The sequence below is a fragment of the Argopecten irradians genome, chromosome 4 (assembly GCF_041381155.1).
Source record: "Argopecten irradians isolate NY chromosome 4, Ai_NY, whole genome shotgun sequence".
Lineage (NCBI taxonomy): Eukaryota > Metazoa > Mollusca > Bivalvia > Pectinida > Pectinidae > Argopecten > Argopecten irradians.
In genome coordinates this window covers 14636014-14652985 of record NC_091137.1, presented here as the reverse complement: position 1 = coordinate 14652985, position 16972 = coordinate 14636014, and the positions used below count along the sequence as shown (strand labels likewise).

At 34.2% G+C, this 16972-nt stretch overlaps 1 protein-coding gene across 3 annotated transcripts in view; it reads left to right on the top strand.

Annotated features, from left to right (window-relative positions):
• Window positions 1-14262, top strand: part of LOC138320702 (diacylglycerol kinase beta-like) — an 85733-nt gene extending 71471 nt beyond the window's left edge. For all 3 annotated transcript variants that reach the window (XM_069263871.1, XM_069263870.1, XM_069263869.1), the window contains 9 exons: window positions 143-232; window positions 537-703; window positions 818-882; window positions 1091-1181; window positions 1465-1678; window positions 7855-7975; window positions 8455-8515; window positions 8836-8927; window positions 9315-14262. In XM_069263871.1, coding sequence (XP_069119972.1) covers window positions 143-232; window positions 537-703; window positions 818-882; window positions 1091-1181; window positions 1465-1678; window positions 7855-7975; window positions 8455-8515; window positions 8836-8925 — 899 coding nt within the window. In that variant the 3' untranslated portion in view covers window positions 8926-8927; window positions 9315-14262. The remainder of the gene's footprint in view (window positions 1-142; window positions 233-536; window positions 704-817; window positions 883-1090; window positions 1182-1464; window positions 1679-7854; window positions 7976-8454; window positions 8516-8835; window positions 8928-9314) is intronic.
• Window positions 14263-16972: the final 2710 nt, after the last annotated feature.

Genomic DNA, 16972 nt, shown 5'->3' with positions numbered 1-16972 from the left:
CTGTAATGTCTGATTAGTTAGAGTTGCCTCCCTTTCTACTAGATCTTGTAAGCTAAAAGCCTTTTATCATATTCATGATTCAAGGAATGGCATGTTATTATTAAGAGTTGTTTCCCTTCACACACCATTCTGTGTTTGACAGATAAGCTGAACTATAAGGAGCGACCCCCTGTAGCTGTGTTACCCCTGGGGACGGGGAATGACCTTGCTCGCTGTCTACGCTGGGGAGGAGGTGAGTCCATCAATTATAAGAATCTCTTTCTGAGATTGGCCTTTACTTTGAGTGATCTCCTCATATTTGAAACATAGGACCAGACATACACTTTGAGTGCTTGCTTGTTGATGATATTGTTTGGTCATTACACGGCGGGTTTGTCACTTATATATAACTGATATTGTTCAGCTATTATTAGGCTAGGAAGAGTTTGTTACTTGGGGGTTGTTGCCAAATTATACATCTATGACTGATTATGATAATGTTTGGCTATAGCTGAGTTTGCTGCTAAGTTACATAACTCATATTTTGCTGTTGCTAGGCTATGAGGGTGAGAGCCTGATCAAAGTCCTCAAGAGGATTGAACACGGTACTTCAGTGATGATGGATCGCTGGCAGATCGAGTTCAGTAAACCTGAGGAGGGGGAGGAAGAAGAGGGAGACCCCATTCCATACAACATAATCAACAATTACTTTTCCATAGGTGTAGTAAGTATCTCATTGCCATTGTTCTAATTACACCTACACCACCATTACCACCACCATCATTACCTTCACTGGGTCTTGAATTATCAATAACGATATTGATTCTATTCTTTTCAGGATGCATCCATTTGTCATAGATTCCATGTAATGCGTGAAAGACATCCTGAAAAATTTAATAGCAGGTAAGCAATAGGACTAAAATTTGATCTATTCCGATTGATTTATTCGGATCATACATATTGTTTGAATGTCTCATAAAATTGAGGTATGTTTCAAGTAGTTATAAGAAAAAGAATAAAAGGAAATGTTTGACTGATTTTTGTCAGATAAGTTGAAAGTGTCTTGTGTAAGAGTTACCTCCCCTTCACCTTCTACTGTCTCTGTTTCCAGGATGAAAAATAAACTGTGGTACTTTGAATTTGGAACGTCCGAAACATTTGCAGCAACCTGCAAGCATCTTCATGAAGATATAGATATTATGGTAAGTTATCGTAGTATTTATTTGTGTTATGTCCTTCATTATCAATTGACTTATCGGTATGGGGTTTTATTAGTCTTATTGCTAAACTTTTAGACTTTTTCAATGTTTTTGTAAATTGTTACAATTTGATCACTGAAAATTGAAGAAGACTAAGATTGATATATCTTTTTGTCAATAAAATATTGGGAAATTGAATGGTTTGATTAAGACCCATGTCAGAGATAGATTGATTGTGTTGATAGGGTTTTGTTTGAATGAGTGTTATCATTAAACATGGTTACAGTGTGATGGTTACTCCTTGGACCTGGCTAACGGGCCGCGGCTGGAGGGTATCGCTCTACTCAATATTCCTAGTATATATGGTGGCACCAATTTATGGGGAGATAACCCTAGCCAGAAAAAACGACGGAAAGCACAGAAAGCAGCAAAAAAAGAAAAAGAGAAAGAATTTTCCACAAGTAGCATGTCATCAGCAGAGCTAGCTATTTCTGTCCAAGGTAAGGTTGTCCACTATAAATAATGATCATGCAGAAACATCTTTTATGTCTAATAAGTTGATACATTAGTAAAGTAAATCTCTTTTAGAGGATTTTAGACAAGTTTTTACCTTGCAATCAAAATAAGTGTCACAAGATGTTGCAAGATTTTACCATATGGCCAGTTATTTTTGTGGGTCAAACAAATCACAATTTTGATTTTAGATGGAAAAATAGATATTGGTGAAATAAAATTTTGCGATATTGGTATAATATTGATTATGATTTATTAATTACTTATTATATTGTGGATGAAATATTTGTGAAAACACATCAACATTTCAAAATATCTTTTTGTTGAAAAATTTACCATCTATATGTAATTCAGTTTTCTTCCTTTCTTGCCTGTTTTGTTTTCTGTCTGACACCTTTCACCATATGACCTTGACTGTTAGTGTCTCCTTGATACTTGTCATCAAATGACTTTGACTTTTAGTGACTTAATGCCTGTCACCATGATCAATTATGACCTTGACTGTTGGTGTCTCCTGTCCACATATTATCCCAGCTGTTGGTGTTCCATAGTGCTCAGCAGTCCTCATTTGACCATTTTGTGTCTTTGATACTTGATTATTTCAATATCACTTAGAAACACAAAAGTACACATAAAAAATATGAGGAGGCCATTATTCATACTTTGTTTGTATCAAATCAATTTAATTATATGGAGTTTCTTGTATTTCATATAAATATGGATATTATCTTATTCCTAAAAAGGTTGATTTTTGAAGTAATTTATATTCACAAAGAGTATAACAAGCAGTATTATTATTGACCAAATTCTACAGCTGTTATTCATCTATCGACATATGGACAAATACCTCCATCCCATGCTGTTAATTTGTGTGATTGATATCTGTACTTTGGGCTAACTGCCTACATGTACTTTAAACCATTCATCAAGACCAAGAAGAAACCAAAGCTGATAATGAGACATTAGAGAAAAGACATTTACCAGTGTTATTATTATCTGTTAATTAAATGATGCATCCGTAGCGCTTATCATGTGGACAAGTATGGAAATGTACTGTTAACTGTCAAACAACATGGAGAAGGGGACTAGACAAGGAGTCGTAACCCTGATGGAGTTGTGAGGACGGCACGGTAGAGGCCGTTAAATGGAGGACTTGATGATGGCGGTTATGATGGCAGTAATATCTGCTATAAGGTAGTTATGGTGAGGGATGGACAGGGGTGATCAGACCCATGTTACAGCACTATCAATCCTGTTGACGTGGCAGTTCCTGAATTTGTCAACAAAATGCCGTGTTTTTCTGGTAATGGTTGCAGGCCCAGCGACAAGATAGATGATAGCACCATCAAAGCTTGTGAGTTGTGAGAAGACGGTACATGTCGGCCCTCTCCGAGTCATCCATCTTCCAGACGCATACAGCAATCACATATGTTATATTACCAAACATCGGGTTAGATCTCCAGTCTTACTAGGGGACATTTAACATATTATCCTCCATAGAAAGAGGTGATCAGCTGTAGTCTTTCACTGTGGTAGATGTTCTGAAATCATGATTGTATAAATATGATAAGGTACACTACTGACTTACACTAATGAATGTGGTAGATGTTCTGACATCATGCTCATTGTTTAAACCTATGCCAATTTTGACGATGCATGGTTTACGTTGTTTTGGATGTTCCTTGATTGTTGTAATCATTGAAGTGAATTTGTAGTCACTTATGATATATTAATTCAAATGCTAGAAATACTCAAAAATCATAGTCAGTGTGGTGTTTATCTGACTACTTTATAGAAAGGGCAATCAAATAATATTCATGCTGATATTGTGCATGCTTTTGAATTCTAACCAACTGTTTAAACACCTATTTGGCTATTCCTTGAATATTTGGTTAAAAGGCAACATTTATGAGGTAGATGTCCTTGGACTTAGATATGAATGACCATAAAAGATATTTTTTTATATTTGAATCAAGATAAGTGACTCATTTATTGTGTTATGAAGTCAGGTTTGATTTCAAAGACCATGCACTCTCTGTCCCGGAGTTGTATGTCTTCATTATCATGTTTTCTCGGGTTTCAGTTTCATTTGAAGAATTTGCAGTTGAATTTATGGTTTTAGTTGTTTTAACATCACTGCTTGATATATGAAAATACGATATAAACTTTTGGTTTCCATAAAAAGTCACATTTCATTGATAAGTTTTCAAAAATCTCAACAAAAAAATCTGTGTGCTTCAGTACATTTTTGTTTATATAACGACTCAGCATAACATTTGTGGACAACATTTTATACCACTTAAGGGTTGTAATTTGGTCATTTACATTTATCTAAATATTATTATAATGTTTTGTCTTAGGCTGTTCAGAAGATTTAAAAATAAAGTATTCAAGCCATAGGACTTACCATCAGGAAGCATTTACTAATCTCATCCACCATTTATTTGTACTAAAAACCAAAATGTTCAAACTGATATGAAAAGTTTTACTTCTTGTAAGTCCATATAAACAGACAAACATGTTTATAAATATGACGACACCAAATATGGCCACGAAGTCGATAAAAAATGTCATGTGAAATACATGGTTGTGTCTATACAGACCTGTATCTCTTAAACTTACGTATGGAGGCTGACACTGTCGTCTCGACCGTGATTTGCAGACTTGCAGCGTGTTTAGAGAAATATTTCTCCAGCTTAGTTCTCTGTCCTAAAATCAATATCCACGGACAGCTACAGGTAGGCTATGCACTATTCTGAAATAGAATTTTATTATCGAGCATAATAGCCTGCATGTCAAAATGACAGAGTGTTTATTATAGAGTCTGTCATATTGTCATCGCCACAGAAAGACTTGTTCAATTAAAAACAGTCGCCATGGCAACTAGATGGTTATTAAAGAATCGGGGCAGAATTATTTTTGACGAACAGCTTTGTAGTGGTAAAGGATTGAAGACATTCCTGACAAAACGTTTCCTTTCTTAAATGTTTCATGATTTTGTAAATCAGTTACGCCAAGGAATGAATATGGCTGATTTTTTTCTGTTCATGCGCAGAGCTCCAATCAGTGACATGCTTGTTTTGTGTAGATCAAAAGAATTCTAGTAATCACGACATTGCGTTGTTATATCAGGCTCGCCCTAATAATCTATAACCTGCCATTTGCATCAATTCTATAACATCAGCACTTACAAAATTTCTACTTTGTTAATACAGATATTAGATATTAGTGTGTATTTGTTGTTTTATCTAGATATGTATGGGTATGAATGGTGGTACAGCTCTACTGAATGTTTTAAAATTGTATTGACATCAATTAATTTTAAATAATGCTCTAAATTTATTCATCAAAACGTTAATACCGATATTCAGTCCTATGGTATATGATTTTATTATATAATTTTTTGAAATCTTTTGTTACTTTTTTTTAATTAAGATTAAGATTAAGATGTGGTATATTTTTCCATACGATCATTGGAAAAATCATACAATTTGAAATTAAATATTTCTGTACATGTGTATCTAAATGATTGGAAAATAAAGAGTTTATACTGTTCAGATTCACGATCTGTAAGAAAAGAAACAAAAAGCGCCAATCAAATATACCCAAAGTTACGTTTGATTTGATTTTAGGCGAAGACTTTTCAGTGTTATATCTTTATTGGAACTCTTGTTTTATGGGAACATAATATTGAAATGTGTCCATTTCAATTCAAGTTAAATTGTCAGGTTGAATAGCTGAATAAATGCTTCTGAAAACATATAACAATAATCATAAATATACTATAATATTTGGACATTGAATTATGATAAGATAATATTGACAACCGGTTCCAAATCTTGAATGATAATAAGAATTGACAACTGATTCCGAATCTTGAATAATAATAAGAATTGACAGCTGATTCCAAATATTGAATAATAATAAGAATTGAAAACTGATTCTAAATCTTGAATAATATATATAATAATAAAACAATATTGACAACTGATTCCAAATATTGAATGATAATAAGATAATATTGACATCTGATTCTTAATCTTAATGATCATTATCCAAGATATGTCAGATTTAGAAACATAGCTGACGCACAAATCGGGTGCAATGTAGATATTTTAAGCCAATGACGTTTAAGAAACAAATGAAAAGGGTAATCATACAAACTTGGTTAGTCACTTGTCGATTTATGATGAGAATTTAAATTCTGACGGTTCTGTTCAATTAGTATTGTAGCTTCTATAATCATGGATCCACTAAAGAAAGACTGTTCGTTATCTTCTGTATAGATGTCATTAAATTGACAGGTCTACAATCTATGACTTATGAATAGACTTATAAATAAATCCCTTTTTATTCTTATAACTTCATCCTGCTGTTTTACGGGCATATCTTTATGTTCTTTTTCTACTACTTTTACATTTGCCCCAGTATGACGTTTGGAGACCCAAAAAATCAAACAAAAATAATAGCCAAGTTTTTCGTTCATAAATACTTAATATTTTGATATAGATATTTTTCCTGTTATATCTAAAGTATGAGAAGCTTTTTACTTGACTGCGTATTGGGGATTAGGACACCTAATGAAGTGTATAGATATTGCCGATGGTTATCCTGGTAGAAATTCTTACCTTGGTGTTCATTGTCCTACAACTAATCAAAGAGAGCAATCGGTCTGGCGTATTTGCTTTTAAGTATTTCAGTGAATACCTGCATGGCCAAAACAACAAAACCCGCAATAACCGGTGCGATGGTTGTGGGTCAATGGTACAGTCAATATCTTGTAACAATTTTATTGTCTTTCATGTTTTCTCCGTGTCTAAGTAAGCAGAGAAGACACGGCTACGTTTATTGCTCAGACCTAATCTAGTAGAAAGGCTGTATTGGTGTTGATTTTCCTGATAAAGCCCACTGTCATCAGCGTCTTGCCTGCCTTTTACACATAAAACAAGACCTGTGTATTGATATGACAATGGAGTCGACCAATGACAGTCTAATCCAAGCTGATGAGCGCACTGTATTAATGACGATCAATACTACAGTGCATTAACTTTTTTGAAATTGATTATCAGCTCTAATAAAAAGTTTTCTTCTGAAAGTCATCATCACCTATTGCTTCATTTAATTTATTTAGATCTATCGATTGACAAGAAGAAAATTTTTCTAAAGACTTGATACAGAAATTGCTTTGCTGAATTTATTCTGATCTATTTATCGATTATCACGAGATTTTTCTAAAGTAATCACCGACTATGCCTATACTTAAGATATTTCGATATATTGATTAGTAATTTTTATCATTCTTTCGTTTTATTTTTCTCGTGTCGTAAATGAGACAGAAATATGTTAACTTTGATTTTAATGTTTTAATCCATTTCTTACTGGGAAGGCCCAATAAATTGACAATGGAGAAGAAAGGCTATTGACCAGTGGCACATTAGGCGGTGACGCGGTCATATTTACATAGAAGGTTAGATAAAGGGTCCTTGTTAGTCTTTAATGGAACTCGGCAATAGCATCACGGGGGACTTCAGTGGATACGGGCCATCCCGAAGTGAATCCATCTAATTATCTCTAATGTTTAGGAAGAATTTTTAGATATCAGTATCTTGCAAAATCAGTATCTTGCCAAGTCGGTAAATGAACATATAAAAGTTTATGGTCTAAAAAGGTTTAAGACTCTATTTCCGAAATATTTTACAAACTGTACACTATCATCTGCCCAAGGCTTGGACTTCGATCGAGTATAACATGACTATGTAGGTAACTATCTTTAACTTGATCTATTTTTTGTCGAAGTTCAGACGATGGTATCCACCAACACTTAGTCCTGGGACCTCTATATTGAATTATTTTCGTCCAAGTTCGGACGATGTTCCCCATCAAGATTCTACACCTTTCTAGTTTTTTTGACCACCATCCCTTGACTTTGTAGACCTTTGGTATAACTGACGAGTTATATTTAGAAAAAATGGTATTCTGTTTACTCCAAACAATCAAGTTTTTACTTTCAATTAAAAGTTTTATAACTTTTGTGACTTTTTTTAAAGCTCTGTTTGAATCTATGCTATGACCAATTTTTCATTTGTTTGTGCCGAACACAACATACATACCATGTAATGCTCAATAAGATTATTCGTTATCCCTCTTCCTTGCTGTTCTGTAGATGTGGGTGACAGCATGATTGAAGTCGTAGGACTGGAGAACAGTATGCATATGGGCCAGGTATATGCTGGACTTAGAGCGTCTGGTCGACGGCTAGCGCAATGTGGCCAGGTTGTGATCAGGTAGGTGCAGAATACTCCACTGCCATTAGGATGAAAGTATATATAGTTTTAAATGCTCATGGAATAAAGTGCTTGAACCATTCCCTTAGAACGATTTTTGGAATAACAAGAAACACAATTTGGAAATATCGAAAGAGGAAAAAAAGTTATAAACATGTATATTAATACATCAGTTAAAAGGTTGCGAAGTATTAATTATGATTAACCAAAATAATTTTGACCTGAGCACCTTGGACTTGTGTGCAGGTGTCTCTGTTGGTTTGACTATCCTCCTGATGGTCTTCATGAGTCCTGTTAAAACATTATTAATAAAACATATACTAATATATGTCATAAAAATTCATAATCGCTCGACTTCGGTTTGTACGTTCAATAAAGATGTTTTAAACCCTTTATCTATTCGAAAGGCAATATATAAGCAGTAGGTATTGAAAAGTTATAAAAAAGGTAAAGAAAGTGAAATATGATTCCGTCCACAGAACGAGGAAACGATTCCCCATGCAAATAGATGGTGAACCTTGGCTCCAACCTCCCTGTACGGTAAGCTACTATTTCTTTTTGTATGATCTTAGGATGTTTATACTTGACAAACACCTGATTTTATCTTGGATTGTGCCGATCGGAATTCACAGAACAAACTGTTTTGAAATTTAGGTCGAAATTGCTTTATGAATGAGGATGAATAAGATATCGAAATGTTATAAGTAAGCGACGCTTTGTTCTTAAGAGCGCTAGTCACATTTCTTAGTATTTATCTTATTCTTATTTCTGAATCTTTCGTATCACTAAAACTTGATCATTGAAGGCTCATGTCGTTTTGCAGATAAGCTTTACTTACTAAAATTTATGTCGTTTTGTAGATAAACATTACTCATAAAAACCAAGTCCCAATGATGATGGGTCCCGCTTCCAACAAAAAGTCTTCACTTTTCAAAATGTTCAAGAAATAAAGGTAAGTAATCTGTTTTATTTATCTGTTGACCAAACTCTTTGTAGTACAATTGCTATATTTAAGATTCAATATGAATTGTTGCAGGTGAAACACGAGATATCCATTTGAGACTTACTGTTAGCGATATATATATATATATATAAAAGATACACAGAAAACGTATTCCTGGAGCGAAAAGCTTTAAAATATGATGACTGCTAAAATATATACGTTAACAGTGTACGCTCCCTAGATGCAGTTATATATTCTCGTTTTAGATATATTACTTGATATGGCCATACATAACTGATATTTAATATGTTGTATATATACTCTGTTTCAGATATCTTACTTAATATGGCCTTACATAACGGATATCTAATACGTTGTATATATACTCTGTTTCAGATATCTTACACTATATAGCCGTACAGAACGGATCACACCAATAAAACTATGGCAGCAGTAGATATTTTGTTTACCGTCATCAGCGTCGTATCCTGATGTTTCTCCAGTGTCCAGCGTGTGACTACGTTCATACTTCATCGTCCGGCAAGTGGTCACTCTACCGAACCGTCAAGGTCACTACCCCAGTGACCTACCATGACCCAATCGTCCAGTGGATGGTCACTGTACCTCAGGTGACCATTCCAGTAAATATCGCGTCAGGCAGATGTGTCCGAACTCAACTGTATACCGTTCCAGTGTTTGGTCATTCAGTCGTCAGTTGATCTGACCTGAGTGTTGACCATTCTTCCATTATGTTCATTTACCTCAGTGGTCACTGCTCCCTCAGTGACCGTAGCACCACTCCATCCTACCGGTAATGGTCAACTCTTGAAATGACCATATCATCTTGACTATGTTTCCTTCAGAAAATAAACGTCAGTAGGTTTGTTCAACATACTTTCTGATAGTGGAGATCTCTGCTAGCTGAAGACTTGATGTAGTAACATACATGCATACCATGTGCGTTGCAAGGCCTAGTCGAAGCCAGGTCTTGCATTGCCTACGGGCTGTCTTGCCGCCTGGCTAGGCATGCTGCTGGAATATCTTTAGTCTGATCATGAACGACGTTGTAATAGACCGGACTACCAGAGTAGACACTTGCTCCACACCTTAAATGATAAACATTTCCAAGTTTACACCTAAGCTGAAGATGTTATAACCCTGAAGTCCTTACTCTTTAACACCTATTCCTAAACTAACCTATAAGTTTCATCCGAAGTAATCAACCTTTCCAAAGTGGCCATATTTTCGTTGTGAATGACTACGAATATGAAATATAATTTCCGAAAACAACAACTTACACGAATGTCCTCATACATGGAAATTCTTATTTAGGATTAAATCGAAGCACTACACATTGTCTATGTATTTGAATTTGATTAAGTCAAAACAGGCTGGCAATATAACATAAAACACCGAAAACGAATATTTTCTTTCTTCGCCTCAAATGATGGACCAATCGAACTTTTGATCACATGTGATACATATACTGTACTATAAACCACATTAAATTCATACATTTTCTTCCGTTTTTATTAGTTTTGGTTGGCCTTGACTGGTATCTGCTCGATATTTTGACTAATGCGGAGGTTTATAAATATATTTCTATTGTTCCTTACTTCACATTATAAGAACAACCCCATAAGCTGTTGAAGTGTTTAATTATCAATGGCCACGATATAGGAGGTATAATTTCATCAAATTTCTTTTGCTTATTTGAAAATTGCATTATACGCAAGTATGAACAAAAATTCTATAATTTAGCTATTTTGAAATAATATTTTTTACATATATAGATGGCCTTTCCTGTCTTTCCTCAACCGGGTTCGATGTCGCAATTCCTTTCTGATGCTTCATCTCGCACTTATTTTCCCACCGACTTTGGGCCATCGTCTTCTTATTTCCGACTACTTCTATTATATACATGAGTTTTAATACCAGACCTAGTCCTATGATCCTAGGATTAAACGACGAGTCTTTGTGGATTCTACTTAAAATGCGTGGTACCAGCTACACAAGACAAACTAGCGATTACTGTAATGTTGCTGTAATACTGCTTCCACCCAAGTAAAGTACGTGGAAATATATTTTCGTAGACCTATTGAAGCATTTACATTTTTCACAAGACCACATCAACCTATTTCTGCTGTGGGCCGATACAATACCAAAGATATTGCTCAAGTCAACCCTATGGCCCCTATGTTCAGTGAATGGAATTAACCGTCCGTCGTCATGGATACTACAAGTGGTCTTTAGGGGTGAAAGGGATTTTAGTGTAGTGACAATTAAACACAACAAAGCCTTTGTGTTTCATGCTCATATTGCTTTAAATTTGTGATGACCATTCACTAAATATTTAGATGTGTTTAGAGTAGTGTTATGTTGGGATCATAACGCCAGGGTTAGTGTAAAATGTAGATTAGAATACATTGGGTGAATGGCTAAGGCAAAGGGGAATCACAAGTTTTAATATGTATTTTTAAAAAAAGTTTTCTTAATTAATCTACTTGAAAATGTTCTCAAAGGCGTTATTTTTCCGCTCGATTTTTTCTTTCCTTATAATATGCATTTAAATTATTTTTCTGGAAAAATTCCCTGTTAAATTGAAAAGGGATTACTCATTTAAAGATGAGATAGAAAACGTTTGTTTTTAGTTTGTAGCTAACAAAAAAGCATTACTAAATCTGGTGCGAGAGATCCGGCATTGCGTCGCTGGATCGCTCTTTTTATACTTTTTATATTACCATGCCTCATACACATTGTAGTACATCTAAGTTATGCTGTCTACAGAGAGTGGAAACGTTGACGCTATACATGGTGTCCTGTGAGTGTACTACAGGCGCTGTATACTGACCAATCTGTCATTGCATTAAACGTTTTTGAATTTCACAGTACACGATCTTAAATACACTCGGTTGTCCTACAATTATGTCTTATCTCATTATCTCTTGATTAATTACTACTGCACAATTATGGTTGAATGAATGTTTATAGTTTACTGTGGAAATGGAATTCAAGAACGTTTACTGAACTCATGTTTCATTTCTAAGAGTATTGTGCTTTGGGTTTGTGTGAATAAGTGTTATATATTATAAATATATATGAATTGTTGTATTATCTATATACATATATAAAGTATATAATCTATATATATTATATATATCTACCAATGTATATATTACATCTTTGTTTTCTAAATGTCAAATGGTTGCTCTATTATACTTTTATCTTTAGATGTTATCGTGAAAAAAATCATCCAGTATTTAATTAGATATTTTACCGAAAAACTCCCGTGATATTTAACTATCGTGGTGTTTTGTCAGCACAATCCCAAATGTTTTTGTTTACAAATACCCTGGTACGTTAGCAAACGTCCCCATTTTTGTGTTCGAAAAGGAAACGATGTTACATATTAAAGCTGTGTCAAATTAACTGTCTAACCCCATTGTCGGAGATCCAAGGTTGAGTGCACGACGGTGATGATAGTGCAATGTATGCAATCAAGCGTGGGTCGCCGGCGATTGTGATACAAATAAAACGATACCACAAATAAATATGGAGCAGTTAAATCCTGGATAAAACGTATGGCCGCGAGATTCAGCTAAATTTCAAGAATTGTCGCAAATCGATTATTTCTATCGTTTAAATTGAAATTTTCATTGGAATTTAAAATGGATCTAATCTGTAAGAATTGCTGGTAAAGACAAATACAGGAATACTTCACTTTCGAAACACTTCATTCATATACTTTTAGATTGATTACAAGATATAACTTTCACAAAAACTTTAGGATAACATATTTGACAAAATTTTGTAAACATGCAATTGATTGACACACTCGTATGCCGGCATAAATACTTCCAGCATTCTGAAAATAAATGTACCCAACGCGGATTATCCTGGGATTTATGGTAATTAACAACACGTTTACACATAGCATTGCAGACAAAATTGGACGGGAGTTAATGAAAACTTGGTCCAGATACAATTAAGAGGAACACTAAATATAACAATACATTGACGATACAATTCATGCATTGCTCAGCGTTTTGGTGGATTGTTGTGTATCTTTATTCTCAAGCACCTGTTACGTAAGATAACTTTTAAAAGTTCTTTATACAGAACTGATAGAAAATTAACAGTTTATTAGATATATATCCATTTCAAGTTAATTCAATATCCATTGAAAAAAGAGAAAGCTGGTTTAAAGAAAATGTGCCATTTCATTAAGAGGATCTTAATAATCTCAATATAATGTTCTTTGTTTTCACAAAGAGAAATCATTGAGTGATTTTCTTTTTGTTTTCTCTATTTAAAACTAAATCAAATTTAATATGACCTTGTGTATAGTTGAGGATAACGTTAAGTACCATTTCAAGTGACTTCATAAGTCCTGGAAAGAAAAGACACTCGTTGTATTGTCAGAATGCGAGGGTCCTGTAGGTATGCTATTGCAGTATATCATGGCATATGACATTGTCCATGTGATGAAACAGTAAAACACCTTAGTTCTGTACCGATGTCGCCATGGTAAAATTTATAGGATAGGTTTGAAATCCGTTGTTCAGTATTTGCTTGTTTGATAGCCAAATGGTTTTATTAGTGTTGTTCTCTGTAATCATAATTTAAGCTGTAGATATTACAATGAATGCACCTGGAAAGATAATTTCCATAGTTCCTAAAGCATTAAGACAAATTGGGACGCCTGGTCCTTACCTCAACACACAGCCAAAATTGTAAATGATAATACGGCCATCATAGGCAGAACTGGGACTTAAGCGTTTTGTGAATTAATTAAGATAACTTAGTGTGGTCTTCATAAATCATTAAATGTGTATTTAAATTTCCTAACCTGATAACAGTAAATTTGTTAAAATCTTTCTTAGACTTTTTCCATCAATTTCTTATGAAAATAAAAAGGAAAACTTTGTTGTCATATAAATAATGTAAAGAGAATTTGAATTAAATTGAATAAAAACTTAATTACACTGTTCTTCCATTTGTAAGACACGGGTTTGGTTTGATAAGCATTTGTCTTTTTTCCTGTTACCATGTTTTTGTTGTAGATCAAGAATACTGTATATCGTGTATCAGCGAAACTTCAGAGAGAAGGCAATGTCCATCACCTTATATAAACGTTTCCTTTGTCGATTTATATGGTTTTCATTATACCAGATATATGACGTCCTCAATTTATGTGTACACATTTAAATGACGTCATCATTGTACACCATAAAATTTTGTTTCCCTTTTTCATATTGACAAATTATATATATGTTCATTAATTATTCTGTAATATCGTTACAACTTCTTTGTTGACTAATAAAAATTTTGGAGTATAATAACACGCATTGTCGTTTTTGTCTTGGTGTTATATTTGCACTTAAGCTAGTTTAATTTGCTTAATGTTAAAAGTATCCAAATAAACCATTGGTTTGCAGATGATATTACATACACGAAAACAGACGGCATATCAAAGCGTAAACAAAGGCAACTGTATAGAAGAGAAGATGACTGAACAACACAAAAGACATATAATAAACACACAATAGTTTAGTATTTGTCCACTATGTTAATACGAATGACATAGAAAAGGACCGACGGGGGGAACTGAAATGCATACATTGGTAAAAGGAAGGGAAATGTAAGATACAGACCTGCTATCTATTATCCATGAAATACTTTTAGACAGATAATGACGTCATCTTTGATATACCGTTGTAGGCCGGATACATAAACACATAGTCGTTGATACCTAAAGCAGAAATAGGTTAGCAACATTTACGATATTCCCATTTACGGTTAGCGAAATAATTACATGTACCGTTATATAATATTAATGTTAATAATTTCATGATTTTTTTTCAAGCAATGAATTTAAAAAAAAAACGAATTTCGAAACCACGTTCCAATGGGTGTTATATCAATAGCTTAGAGCTCTATTTCTTTCAAACAGGGTACAGGGTAGGATGTTCTATAACTATCATCAATTATATCCCTTCCTACTTCTCAATTTATTGGTAAATTCAAGTTGAAAAAACCATTTTATATGCTATTTATCAATGTATAGTTATATATAATTAAAGTTGTGTTTTAATCATATCTTTAACTACTGAAGTAATAATCTCCTGAAGATATTTCACCAGCCTTAGCTATAATGGATACTTCGATTTCCCAACCTGTCTTACTGTCACGAAGTACCCATCATGCCTCTGTAGCCAGGTCGCCCATCGCTCGCGATACCGTATGTCGTCACATTCCACACCACGCCCTCTCTAGCTATTTATAGACGCACATGAAAGGGGGTCTAAAATTCGTGTTTGGCACGCGAATAATGTTTGGTTATGATAAAGAGATCAAGCAACAAATCAAACACGGATTTAGGGGGATATAAGTCGGTAAGTTAGACTAGCGACAGATTGTCAAAGGGTCATGTGACACGCTTATAATAGGATCCACTTTTCTGTCTTGTCCTTCCCCTAATAAAGCGTGTTTAGGGATCCACGGCGATTCAGATTGTTGTACAGAAATAAGGGAGAAGGCGGATCATAACTTCATAGTTTGTTTCTAATGCAAATAACAATTAATTAAGTCTTCTTACGATGATGCAAATATTTCTGTAGTGAGTGGTAAGAACACTAAACATATGAAAAAAAAACACTTCTCAGTCCCTAGTGACTTTGGAGCTCAAAACGTTGTCTTCGTAAATTAACGCAATGGTTTTGTAATTTTCTGTTGCTAGACATTACACTGAATGTTTTTTGATTTGTATGGACTTTCCTATATTGATGTACATTATTATAGACTCCCAACTACAGACGAAGCTAATGTTTTAAGGTAGAAGATATTTATCCTAGATAGGAGACGGCTTCGATTACCAGGTCGCGCTATTACTATCATAATTTGCAAATGCAAGTATATGAAAAAAGCACTGAAATTTTGCAATGGAGGAAACCAATGTATTGTGTAGTCATTGCTCAGATATTGCCCTTCGCCGTGTGCGAAAAAGTGTCACATTGACTAACATTTATTTGAGTTTCAGTGGGAATTTTTCAATCATTTCCAATACCATTTATGGAAAAAACGATAAATTGCATAAATTGTTAACCGTACCATTTGAAAGCATTCAAGCATCACTTAACACTCAGGTCACCACAAAAATGAGAAATGTGCCAAAATCATCGGCAGTGTCTAGCATCAATAATACCATAACAAACTTTACTTAGAAACTGGGGAAACATTAGTAATATTAAGTCTACTACCTTAATTATCTGCAGTCTGTACTCAAAAACTGGGACAGTATCATCTGCAGTACCAATCACCAATAATATCAAAACAGTCTACACTCGTGAACTGAAAGAAAATAATCTGCAGCATCAACCAACGACAATCACAAGAAGTCTGCTACTTGTGATCTTAGTTCTACTGTGACGAAGAAGAGATGATACATTTTATCGCCTATCAGTTTAATACTATTAACGTATTTATTCAAGAGCAATCAATTTTGAGTTCAAACTTGATTTTGAATAAGTTAGCACAATAAGTTTACAATAAGTTAGCACAATTATGAATTCGCACATATACAATTACATTTGTTATTGCTTTATCAAAGATATGTTGAAAACCGCAACATACAAACCACGAAAAGATATGGTTACCTACTAATACTCGATATACATATATTACAGATCACTCTAAAAACATAACCACGTTTAAATCTAATATAAATGGAAGATTTAAAGGTTTACAACTAAAACAGTTACGTAATACGATAGAGCGGTAGAGTAAAGCTGGAAAGAACCAGAAAACGCTGCGATTTGTAAGGTACAACTGGAAAAGCATATCTGCTACTATAAACCATATCAGGAATTCTGTGGCGCGTAAAAACAAATATGATGAACTGATCTAACATTTCCGATTCTTTTCCTTTGAAGTCATCCTTGTTTCCGCCTGTTACTCTACTCACTAATGGATCTCGTCAGCGTCTCATATAGTCATTCGAAATCTCCAAAGAGCGCACTTGTATTTTTTTATGACAAAGTTGGGTATGGAATGGA